The following is a 12,645-nucleotide window of genomic DNA, read 5'->3' as shown; positions in this document are numbered from 1 at the left end:
AAGAGAAGAAGAAGAAGTAAAGATAGATAGATTAAAGATAGATTAAAGATAGATAGATAGATTAAAGATAGATAGAGGAAAGATAGATTAAAGATAGATAAAATTAAAGATAGAGTTAGATGGATGAGAGGTGGTAGGTAGGTGGGTAGGGGTGGTCGTTAAGATTTCCAAGTCTGCTTTAAATTACTTTTTTATGCTCTCTCTCGACTGGCGAATAGAAACCTGTCGACCTCCTTTCTTTCAGCGTATGCATACACGGGAGAGATAGGACAGATAAATATCTCTGTCTACAAGGATTCGTGGGTAGCTAGCTAGGTAGATAGATAGATAGATCGAGGTACTGCTATGACTGCATGTCTTTTTGTGTCTCCCCGGCCCTCAGTCTATAGAGTTCTTGTTGCTCTTCACAGACCTCGTCTCCGAAACAGTCTTTTCTCTCTCTGTAAAGACTTCAATTCTATCTATCGATCTATCTCTCTCTATCTCTAGATATATGTATCTGTATAGAGTCTCTTTCAAATTAGGCCCTTTTGTTATATCTCATACTTTGCCTCCCTCTTTTCTTCTTTATCTTTGTCTATCTATCTTTCTTTGCTCATGTCCCCCCCCTTCCTTCTTCTTCTTTTTCATTTCTCCTCCTTTTTCTTCCTTTCCTCTGTGGGTGTGCTTGTTGTCTCTCTAGCTTATCTTCAATAGCGTTCGACTGTGTGAGAAGATTGACCCCGAATTTACCTCTGCCTCTGACTGGTTAGCTCGTGAAGGTTCTTCTCTCCTTACGGCCACAAGACAGTCAATGAGAATCTTCAAAGATACGTCCTCCCTGCAGAGAAGAAGAGGTCAAGAAGAGAACGGGAGAGCCATAAAAGAAGAAGAAGAAGAAGAAAGAAAGAACGAGAAGAAGAAGAAGAAAGAACACGAACATAGAGACTCTTATAGAGGACAACAAGGCGTCTTGCTATTCCGAGGGGAGAAGAAGAAAGAAGAAGAAGAAGGTGGTGGTCTTGGTGGCGATGTGTATGATGAGCTTTATGAGAATGACGAAGCGCTTGCAGACTTTCATTCCACGACGCAATTCCATCCAACTGCTTTCAAGGTAAAAAGAAGAAGAAGAAGAATAGGGCGACCCGCCCCCTCTTATTATTCAAACAATCTCTCTATATCGACCTCTTTCTCTCTCTCTCTCTATATATATATATAAATACATATATATATATATATATGTATGTAGATATAGACACGGGTGTCATAACATATAGACACATGTTCATGTGTATGTTGACCTAGTTACCTCTACGAATTATATATGTACATCCATGTGTATATGTGCATATGTATGTATATGTATGTATATACATAGGTATATGGAGGGTCTTATCTCATCATTATCGTTGCGTCTGTCCCGCTGCCTCTTTCATATCTCCTCTAACTTACGCATCTAGGGATCTATCTATCTATCTTTAATCTAGCTATCCATCTATCTGTCTGTCTTTGGTCTATCGTCAGTCTATCTATCTCTGTTTCTTTCTCTATCTATCAACTTGCCATGAGACAATCCCTCCTCCTCATCTTCTTTCTTTCTTTCTTTCTTTTTCTCAGGCTTTAGGTCGTTGTCTGGAGAAGTTGTATGTGGACTTACGTTCGCTGCGAGGGCGCGTAGTGTATCCTTCTGTAGTGACGCACCTCGTGTCTCTTCCGAACTTCTTTTATTCTTGGATATGCTCGAGACAATCTCTTCTCTTCGATCCGGCCCTTCATCAAAAGGTAAGAAGAAGAAGAAGAGAATGAAACAGAGATCGAAAGAAAGAAAGAAAGGAAAAGGTTCTTCTCTCTTCTTCTTCTTTCTGTCTTTGTGTAGATGATATCGTATTGTACTAACGTCCGGGGTGATCTTGAAGAAGAACAAGAATAGAGAAGAGAAGCAAAACAAGATAGGTTAAAGATAGATAGATTGAAGATAGATAAATAGATAGACTAAAGATAGATAGATTAAAGATAGATAGATTAAAGATAGATAGATTAAAGATAGATAGATTAAAGATAGATAGATTAAAGATAGATAGATTAAAGATAGATAGATCAAAGATAGATAGATCAAAGATAGATAGATTAAAGATAGATAGATAGATAGATTAAAGATAGATAGATTAAAGATAGATAGATAGATTAAAGATAGATAGATAGATAGATAGATTAAAGATAGATAGATAGATAGGTAGATTAAAGATAGATAGAATGAATGTAGACATGCAGCTTTGACGGAGGTCGAGTGATAGGTGTGGGGGAGAGGATTTTTTCTTTGTCTCTTTCTTTTTCTTCATTCTTTCTCTCGATCTCTCCGTGCATGTCTTTCTTTCTATCCTTTCTTTCCTTCTCCCTTCTTCTTCTTCTATCTCATCATTATCATTCTCATTGTGTTTCTTTCTTTCTTTCTTCTTTCTTTCTTTCTTTTTCTTTTTTTTCTTTTTTCTCTTTAGGTTCTTCGCTACTGCGCAGTGTATTTCTCTTTATTCTTGACTGAGCTAACGAGACTGCACGGGTTGAAAGTTGTGTATGCGGATCTGCGGAGGTTGCTTATCTCCTGCCCTTTCATCTCTCTCTCGCAAGGAGAAGCCGTTCTAACCCTTGCCATTCGCCATTTGAATAAGCATCCTCTCTTCGATGCTCTTCCCATCACAGTCGCTAGGGGTTTCCACGCGGTGGCTCAGTTCGACGACGTCTCATGGATAGGCTATCATGACGTCTTTGATCCAGATCTAGATGATCTAGATGGAGAAGAAGAAGAAGATGAAGAAGAGATAGAAGAAGACGAAGAGGATGAGAGGAAGGAGAAGAGGAAAAAGACACGCGGAAGAGAGAGAAGAAGAAGAGAGAGAGCGTTGAAAGAGGTGTTAGAGGATATTAGAGGTGGGAGAAGAGAAAGAGAAAGAATGAGAGAAGAGATGGATGAAGAGGATGAAGGCATGAACAAAGAAAAGAAGAAGAAAGAAGATAGAATAAGAGATCTGTCAGAAGAAGAAGAAGAAGAAAAATCTGAAGAAGAAGAAGACATGAGAGAAGGAGAAAGAAGAATATCCATCTCAACAAGCGAAGAAGAAGAAGAAGATCAAGACATCGACGTTTTCTCTTCTTCTTTTTCTTCCTCCTCATCTGTCTGTGACCGTCTTCTTTTTCTTTCATGTTTACCTGCCCCTCTGCAAGCCTTTTTACGTTCGATCATAGATCAAGTTGTCTTATCTCCTTTGAAAAGTCTTTTACAAGAATTCTATGAGAAAGAAGACGATCTTAATCCAAATCCGGGAGAAATTTCAGATGCGCCGAAGGCTCTCTTAACCGCTCCATCTAGTTGGGTGCTTAGTCGACTAAACGACTATGTAACCGACCTCTGGTTTAACGCCAACGACCCGCAGAAGAACTCAGAAGGAGTACTAGGAGGAGGAGGAGCTTCTCTTCATGAAATTTCTTCTTCTTCCTCCTCCTCCTCCTTGTCGAATCAAGATAGCAATGTGCTAGTCAGAATACACCTTCTCAAGTCTCTCCAAAGACAATTCCAAGAAAGACAAGAAGAAGAAGAGGAAGAAGATGAAGAGGAGGAGGATGGATGGAAAAAGAAGAAGAGAAAGAAGAAGAATCGATTAACGCTTTTCGGGCATATTCTTCTTTGCATTGCTGATCCAAGATACCTCCTTCATCGTAAGCAAACTCTTTCTTTCTTTCTTTCTTTCTCACTCTTTCTTGCTTTGCTTCAAATCTGATCTTTGCTTCTTCTTCTTCTCGATTTCTCCCTTTCCTTCTCTTCTTTCCTCTTCTTCTTCTTTTACTTCTTTTTCTTTCTTTCTTTCTCGTTTGTCTCTGTGTGTCTGCGTAACTATTGCAGGCTATGGTGAAGAGGGGGAGGCTGGCGTGAACAGCAGACAGGCGAATAAACCCAGGGAGAGATCGGAAGACTTCGCTTTTAAGTGAGAATGAAATTATGATGGACGGAAGAACGAGAAAAAGAAAAGAACGGTCTTCCTTCCTCTTCTTCCTCTTCTTATTCGCAGGCTCTTCTCTCTCTCTGTTGACGTGTCTCTCTACGGTAGACACATATAGATATCCTGTATAGATTGCTTATGTACATGCAGTCACCCTCCTACGACAATAGACCAGCTTATATGTAGTGTGCTAGTCAGAATAAATCGATATAGATAGATAGGTAGATGACTAAAGACAGAGATAGAGACAGATAGATAGATTGAAGATAGATAGATAGATAGACAGGTCATTCGTAGATAGGAGAATTGCTGATGGTCGTATAGAGGATGAGAGACGTTTCTTCACTCATGAAAAGTAGATAGGCGGGTAGGGATCTCTCTCTCCCTAACTGCATGCGTCCGTCTGTTAATTCTTCTTCTTCTTGTTCATTTCATCCCCATCTTCTTTCTTTCTGTTATCAAGTCTAAACAGCCAGAGTTTGTATTCTCTCTCTCTGTCTCAACCAAGCCTCTCTCTCTGTAGAAATATATGTATCTATAGATAGACAGACATACACTGAGCGGGTATACACTAGATTGATAGACAGATACAGAAGGAAGGCTCTATGCATGCAGGTACTACTACATAGACCTATCCATCTATACACATGTCTTTTTTAATACATATATTCGATACGTGAGGGAGTCCATGGAGATCGTATTCCTACCCACCTCTTCTCCTAACTCAAGATTGACAGTAGTTATATACCTATATCTCTATATCTACGTATTTGCGTATATCTGAAGAGGTTGGTATTTCTGCATATCTGAAGCCAAGAGACTGTTTTTTTCTCCACTTCTTCTTGTCTTGAGGTGCACATACACATCCGTCTACATACCTCGGCATATCTGCATGTTCATAGATCTCTTGACACTTATGTCTAGAGGGGGATAGGCAGAAGGACGGATGAAGGGAAGGAAGCCAAGTCAACGACAAACAAAGAGAGTGCTAGATAGATTGGACATAGAGAGAGAGGTACATCAGAGATAGATTAGAGATAGATAGAGAGATAGATCGAAGATAGGGGATAGAGAGATAGATCAAAGATAGAGGATAGAGAGATAGATCAAAGATAGAGGAGAGAGAGATAGATCAGAGATAGTTCAGAGGTAGATAGAGAGATGGATCAAAGATAGAGGATAGAGAGATAGATAGAAGGTCGATATAACTCGTTAATGAGTGCTCTCTCTTCATCTCCAAGCATGGCTCATCACCCCGCCTATCATCCCTATCTTCTCCATCTATCTATCTCTCTCTCTCTCTCTATATATATATATATATGTACGCCTCTCTGTACATATCGATATTTTAATCTCTGTATGTGCTTCGCTTGTGAATGACTGCGTGTCCGGTTGGCTTGTTGCAGACAACTGGAGTTTCCTTGTCGGCTGGGGAGTCGTTTGAGGCAGGAAGAAGGAGGAGGGATGAACTGGCGAGTGGAAGCAGTGAAGGTTGTGGTGTATCTGCTCTCCATCGATCGAGGATTTCTCTTCAATGAAAAGAATGAGAGCTCATCATCTTCTTCCGCCACTTCTACTTCTACTAGAACTTCCTTTACTTTTCATGAGTGGATTCAGGCCTTCGATGTAAGGAGCAACTACAGACACATTGCCAATATATACACACTCTGTCATACTCTCTATTTCTTCTTTCTCTCTCTCTCTCTTCTTTCTTTCTCTCTACTCTTTGTTTCTCTCACTCTTCTTTCTTCCTGATCTCTTCCGTTCTTTCTTACCGCTTTCTTTCTTTCCTATCTCCTTTCTTCTTCCTTCACGGCATGTCTGTTTAGATCTTAGTCTTGTGATCTGCAAGCAACGCGCATGGAGGAGATGTCCTGTGAGTGTACATACACCCGCCTCCCCCCTCTCTCTAATCTCTTTCCTTCTTTCTTTTTCTCTCTCTCTTCCTTTTGCAGGAGAGGCGTCATGATTTGTTTCAACTAGCAGGGGAAAGTGAGTATAAATATCTCGAGTGGCGTAGCCCTTTGAAAAAGCTTCTTCTGAGAGACGTTGCATGCAGTGGTTGCAATCTTGTCCTTGACCTCGACGTTGTCGCCCATACAAAGAATGAAGAAGAAATCCTTGGTAATGGCGAAGTCGTGGAATTTAAGACCTGGTAAGTCAAGTCAAATCAATTTAAGGAATGAAGAGAACAAACAGATCGCTGGTGGAAGGGCTGATAATGGACGGGATTGAAAGAAGCTTAAGGGGGGGGGGGTGAAGAAGATGAAGAAACGTGTGAGAGTTTCTCAGCTCAGGTGCGGCTGTTGTTCTTTTTCTTGGTAGATAGGGAGTTCTTTTGGAGAAGAATGAAAAGATGAAAAAGAAGAAGAAGATTGTTTATGTTACGGGGTGTATGTACATACAGCCTGGGTGGGGAAGAGAGAGAGAGATATAGATACAGAGCACAGGCATTAAAGCAGAAGGAGCCCTGAAAATGATGCTCATGGCTGCAGTCTTTCTATCTATCTATCTCTCACTTTTTCTTTCTTTCTCACTTTTTTCTTTCTTTCTTTCTTTTTCACTTTTTCTTTCTTTCTTTCTCCTTCTCTCTTTGCATCAGCATCGTGGCTTGTCAAATAGAGAGGCTGAAGTTAGATAGATTGAAGAGAGTTAGATAGATAGCTAGACTGAAGATAGATATACTAGAGATAGAAAGATAGATACATTTGTAGCTATAGCTGTATAGAGAGACAGAGTATATCTGTATATGTAGGCGTAAAGATACATATGGGTGCATAGTGTTTTTAATCAGCGAATCTTCAAGCCCCCAAATAGAACAGTTTGCAAAAGGGGGAAAGAATGCCTAAAAAGAATACTTTTAGGCCTGCTATTCCTACTTCACACCTCTTTCTTATCGATCTACCACCCACCATTAGTTCATGTATCTCTGCTCTTTCATCTCTGTGTCTTTCGTCGCTCTATCCTTTAACCATTCTCTATCTGTATCTCTTTCTATCTATGTCTCTCCATCGCTGTAGTAGTCACGGTAGGAGTTCCAGTAACTTGGTTTGCCTGTCTGCTTCTGTCTCTACGTCTTCTTTTCATGAGTCATGAATAGATGTACTGATGTATGTAGAAGAGGTATGTTGTCTCACCGTGGGGTATCTTTCTTCTTCATCTTCTTCATCTTCATCTTTTTCTTCTTCTTTCTCTTGTCTTTTCTTTCTTTGTAGTGCATGTCCTCGTTGCGGGAGTGCGTTTTCTGACGAGGAGCTTGAAGTGCATCTCTACCGAACTGTCGAAGAAAAGTATTACGCCTATTCTGTACGTACTCTTCAAGACATCTCGTTCGTCTCTTTCTCTCTTTCTTTCTTTCCTTCTCACTCTTTCTCTTTCTTTCCTTCGTTACTTTCTCCTAAGTGACAAGAAAGAGAAGAAGCTCTCTCATTCATCAATGCATGCGTAGAACTCCCCATACATATAAATACATACCCATGTATATACATACACATAGATAGGTAGATAGATAGATAGGTAGATGGATAGATAGATAGATAGATAGAGATATGTGAAGACAATAGAGTGTTTTAGGTCTGTAGTATTCCCACCTATACTGGACATGGCGAAAGAATCGCATACATACAGATATGTATGTATATATATATCTACATATATCTAAATATAAACAGATAGATAGATAAAAGATAGATAGATGTGTATGTGCATATATGTACGTATGGTGCTAAGGAGGGAAGTGGTTGCTGTAGAGTCGCGTATAGACAGACAGATAGACAGGTCGACAGATAGATGATAGGAGAAGATAGACATACACTCCTTAGTGATAAGAATAGTAGTAGTAGTAGTCAGTCGTAGTAGTAGTCGTACTAGTAATAGTTGGTAGAGATGTAAATAAGGGGTAGTAGAGGGCTGTGGGTGTGTATTAACGGGGTGGGGGGGGAATAGAGAGATCTCTACAATACCTCCATGGAGAAGAAGAGGCTTGACAGAACAGACAGAGAGAGAGATAAAGAGATAAAAGAGAAAGACAGAAACAAGAAACAAAGAAGAAAGACAGGTCTCTCACCTCTCATGATAGCTCAGATATCTCCTCCATGTGTTCTTCTTCTCTTCTTTCTGCCTGACTCCTTGCATGCAAAGATTCAAAGATATACAACAATACCTCATATGGACACATATTCGCCGTAGTGTATACCTGCCTGTCTGTGGATCGATAGATAGATAGATTGACGGAAGATAGATTAAAGATAGCTGAGTCCGGGGACTTCCGGAATATGTGTACGTATTTGTATATGGAGGCAGCTTGTATAGATCTTCAATTATTGATGCATGCAGTGTGTAGATGCTAGGGGGTGTTCGTACTGTCTTGTGTTTCTCTGCAGAGCCGAGGTATATCACGACGGCGACCGTGCCTAGCTCCACAAGCACAATAGATAGAGATGTATACAGAGAGAGACGTATAGAGGTATATACAGGTAGATTAAAGGTAGACTGAAGATAGAAGGACTGAAGATAGGTAGATAGATTCAAGGGAGATTAAGGATAGAGAGACGTTTCGTGGAGTCTGAGGTCTTGAAGTCTCTTGCTTCTTCCATGAAGAAAACCGGCACTGCATGACAAACCGGAGAAGAAGAAGAAGATGTGTAGGAGAAAGCTTTGTTTAGATGAGGAGAGAGATCTTGCTGCCGTCTCTCTTTTTCTTCTTCTTCTTGTATGTTAGGCACAAGACTTTCCTTGTTCATCGTGTAGGGCAGTCAATGCTCTCTACAGGCGATCCAAGTGCAGGTACACTCCCCTCCCACACGTACCGATCTTCCTCTCTCATACTCCTCTTACTTTACCGCTCTCTCTCTCTTTACATATATATGTATATATCTGTATGTATATAATATCTATGTCTCTCTCTTTTTCTCTTTGGATACTTTTGTATATAGGTGTATGGATAGACTGGGAGATCGATAGCCTATTTGTGACTGCATGCACGTGTGTGAAGATGTATGGAGATGTTTCCGTGGATCCGGGGACATAGGTGTGTATATAGACACATCTCTATAGACATCGCAGTCTTTCTAAGGTCGATTGGAAAAGTCATGCATATGTATATATACTTGTGTCTATTTCTTTGTCTTCCAGCTAGCTAGATAAACATACAGATGAATGAAAGACAGGTCGGGGTCTTTTCCTGACGTATGTGCTTATGCAAGAATCTTTCTAAATATAGATAGAGAGTTACATAGGTAGATAGATCTAAGGGAAATAGATAAATAAAGACGGATAGATAGATACTTAATCTATATGGAAGGTTCGGTTGTAGCTGTCGTGTGGACGCACATTTGTATATCTCTATGTATTCATGTCTCCTGAATACCGGAAGCTCGAAAGGTGACTGTGAGGTGTACATACACCGCATGCACCCTGTTGTTTTCATTCATAGTCGTTACCCCTTGAATCGATTGACTAGCTCCCTTGTTCTCCAAGTGCATGAAGGTGCGTGGATTGTGCTGATGGAGTTCAATCTAGCTATCTATCTATCTATCTCTTCTCTTTTCTCCATGCAACCGACAGAAATCTTTCCATTCTCCGTCTTCTTAGTGAATACCTTCTCGAAAAGCATAAAGGAGTTGAAATGGATAGACAACTTTTTCTTCTTTCCTTAGCCCTCCCTTTCCTTTCTTTCTTTCTTTATGTTTTGTGTGTATAGATGCGGGAAAGCTTTAGAATCTCGATTGCATGCACAAGACTGGGAGTGAGTGATTTGAACCTCCACCTCCTCTTTCTCTTCTTCTTTTCTTTCTTTTCTTTATTCTGCTTCTCTATGTCGTGATCTATGAAAGACTCTTTACATGACTTTGCTTCTTTTCTTCTGTGGAAGAGAGAAGAAAGAAGAACGCAAAGAAGAAAGAGAGACCTGGGACAGGGGGCTAAGCGGGATAGATATGGGTAGCAGACACTTGGTAAGGCATGCATGCGATGAGATAGCGTGGTTGAGGTACTTCTCACCGGAGGTCGATAAATCGATTGTTCCTGGCCAATCTGCTACTGCATGCATGCATGATGCGCCACGATATAAAGAGGATGGACATCAAGAAGTAGAGGGAGTTCATGCGTAGATAGATGATGGATTGAAGATAGATAGAGAGATAGATTGAAGGTAAATAGATAGATAGATAGATTAAAGATAGACAGATACCTGCTTGTATGTTAATGATGTGTGAATGAATGGTTGATCTCTGTTCTCACCCCAAGATCTTTCTTCTTGCATGTCTCGCAGTTTTTAAATGGACATTTTTGGAGGTAGAAAGAGAGAAAGAAAGACTAGAGGAGTTTCTTCCTTTCCTTTTTAGGTTCCTTGAAGTTCTGATCACACTAATTTCGTGCTGTTGTGGTGTATGTACACCTGATGCAGGGACTTCATTGATACCGTTCAAGAGTTTTCCGTTGAGATGGGGTATCATAAGTTACAGTGCTATCTAGCTGCTCTTCAACAAGCTTATCTTCTTCTTGATTAGGCGAAGAACCAGGCCCATGTTGCCACATCCGTATATACGGCGGCAAAGAAGACTACCAGCCTTTTTCTTTCAAGGGTAGATAGACAACTACAAGATAAGGATAGAACATACATACATACTCCTATAGACATGCATATTCAATATGCATATACAACATTCATACAGACGTATTCATACGTATACTTATATAGAGAGAGATAGAGCAAAGGATATGAACGCGCTTTGATGCAAGGGGGGGGGCTGGTCGCAAGTAAGGGCTAAGCATTTGAATGAGCGTAGAGGCTAAATAAAAGGGAAGCAATGATTTATGGAGAGAAGAAGAAGCAGACGGGTCTGGTAGGAAGTGCGAAGACTCAAGACAGAAAGATAAGAAGGAAGAAGAAAGGTTACTTCTCTCTACCCCCATATATCTTCTTTTTTGCCTTGGTGAGTTCTCCTCTATCTGTCTATGAGGTGAGGAGGTTCTTTCAAGGGCATAATATGAAAGAAAAGGGGAGTGCATGCATTCATACAACCTCTTCGCATGCATGCGTATGTGCGCGGGAACCTTACATAGATAGATCGATAGACATCAACTGTCTTTGTATGGTGACATAACTACCTCGACACGCAGGGGGTTACTTCACCTCGTGCCTGTGTTACATGTCTATATGTATATAGCTGTAGACATATCTGTCGATCTATATATGTATACATATGTATAACTATGTACACTCATATATGTATATATACATACGGATGCGTAGATTGGTATATACGCAGAGGATACGGGTGTGTACATCTGTATGTGTTTGTATACATTTGGTATAGAAGATTTCCAGTTACTGAGAGGCACACACAGAAGAGAAGAGAAAATCGGAAGTTTCTCATGCGGGATCGATAGAGAAAGAAGAAGAGAGAAATTTTCCAAGAAGAACCATTGTCCAATCAAACTTTTCCTTAGAAAGCAAAAGAAGAGGGAAGAGAAAAAGGGTTTCCAGATCAGGGCTCGAGTGTATGTACACTCGTGTGTCGTCATTACTCTCTATACACCTAAGTCGCTATCTACATGTCTGTCGCTATAAGTCTATGAGTATACAGACTGATAGATAGACAGATTACAGATAAATAGGTAGATATATGGATAGTCCTTACACGCGTGATGTGATGGATACATGTATACGTGTGTAAAGCGTTCTTCTTTCTCTTGCACATGCTGCGTCGCTTGCATGCATTTCTTTCTATCTGTTGATATGGAAGGCGGCAAGAGCGATTTGCTGCAGTCGTCCTCTTGAATGAAGTAAGATATGAAGGAACAGAGAAAGAGATAAACACAGTCTTTCTTCACACTTTCTTTCTTCTTTTCAAGAGTTTGAGTGGAGCCTTCTTCGGGAAACACAATCGCCAGAAGAAGGAGAAATAGATTTCTTAGGAGACAGAGTTGTCTCGAAGTAAAGTTCTCTTCGTCACACAACTTCCCTTGTTTGGATCTTATCTAGAAAGAGAGAAGGAGACGGAGAGAAGAATGTTCCGTTCTTTTGTAGGACCTTCTTTCTTCTGCTGCAGAGGCTGGGCAATGGTGATTCAGTGAAAGCGATAGGAGAAAACCTTTCAACAAGACTGGTTTCTATATACCGACCTGTGGCAGTCCTACACCGAGAATAAACGAAGAGTGTAAAAAGAAGCAAGATGCTGCGGGCTTCCCACCCGTTCTATCGCGTTTCACTTGGCGAAGACAATACATACAGAAGAAAAAAGGAATAGACTTCACCCATTTTAGATAAGACAGAGACATGCTCGCGTAAACGATTCCCCTGTTGCTGTCGAATGATTGATTGGTGTGAGAAAAAGTTGGCACTGAAGCAGGGGAAGGAGCGAGAGTGAAAGTGCAGGGAGGGAGTGGCTTTTGCTCACGATAAGAAGAAGAGAGAGAGAAGACACACGTGATTCGTCCATCCACGCGGTGTATAGTACACATGTGAAAACACAGAGATTCTTCAACAGATGACTACGAGGCTGTACATTTCTGCGGGCCCCTGCCTCTGGTTCTAGCTGAGGAAGGGTGGCAAACAACTATTTTAGGTCTCTTCTAAGGTGTATTGAGTAGATATTGAGGTGCCTGTGCGACCTCAACCGTCGGCACCCTACCACGGTTCGCCGGTTCCACGAACTGCGGTAACGGCTTC

General features: G+C 40.7%; 1 protein-coding gene across 1 annotated transcript in view; it reads left to right on the top strand.

Moving 5' to 3' along the window:
- CSUI_007179 (dna polymerase family b protein) overlaps positions 1–12,496 on the top strand; it is an 18,437-nt gene extending 5,941 nt beyond the window's left edge. Inside the window, exons 7-17 of the mRNA XM_068067329.1 lie at positions 683–1,093; positions 1,597–1,761; positions 2,475–3,690; positions 3,875–3,956; positions 5,378–5,597; positions 5,927–6,126; positions 7,187–7,277; positions 8,692–8,756; positions 9,673–9,717; positions 10,378–10,906; positions 12,026–12,496. Of these exons, the coding sequence (XP_067920695.1) occupies positions 794–1,093; positions 1,597–1,761; positions 2,475–3,690; positions 3,875–3,956; positions 5,378–5,597; positions 5,927–6,126; positions 7,187–7,277; positions 8,692–8,756; positions 9,673–9,717; positions 10,378–10,480 (2,487 nt within the window). The 5' untranslated portion in view covers positions 683–793 and the 3' untranslated portion in view covers positions 10,481–10,906; positions 12,026–12,496. The remainder of the gene's footprint in view (positions 1–682; positions 1,094–1,596; positions 1,762–2,474; positions 3,691–3,874; positions 3,957–5,377; positions 5,598–5,926; positions 6,127–7,186; positions 7,278–8,691; positions 8,757–9,672; positions 9,718–10,377; positions 10,907–12,025) is intronic.
- Positions 12,497–12,645: the final 149 nt, after the last annotated feature.

This window comes from Cystoisospora suis (assembly GCF_002600585.1).
Source record: "Cystoisospora suis strain Wien I chromosome Unknown contig_3728, whole genome shotgun sequence".
Taxonomy (NCBI): domain Eukaryota; phylum Apicomplexa; class Conoidasida; order Eucoccidiorida; family Sarcocystidae; genus Cystoisospora; species Cystoisospora suis.
This window is presented reverse-complemented; position numbering and strand designations above follow the sequence as displayed.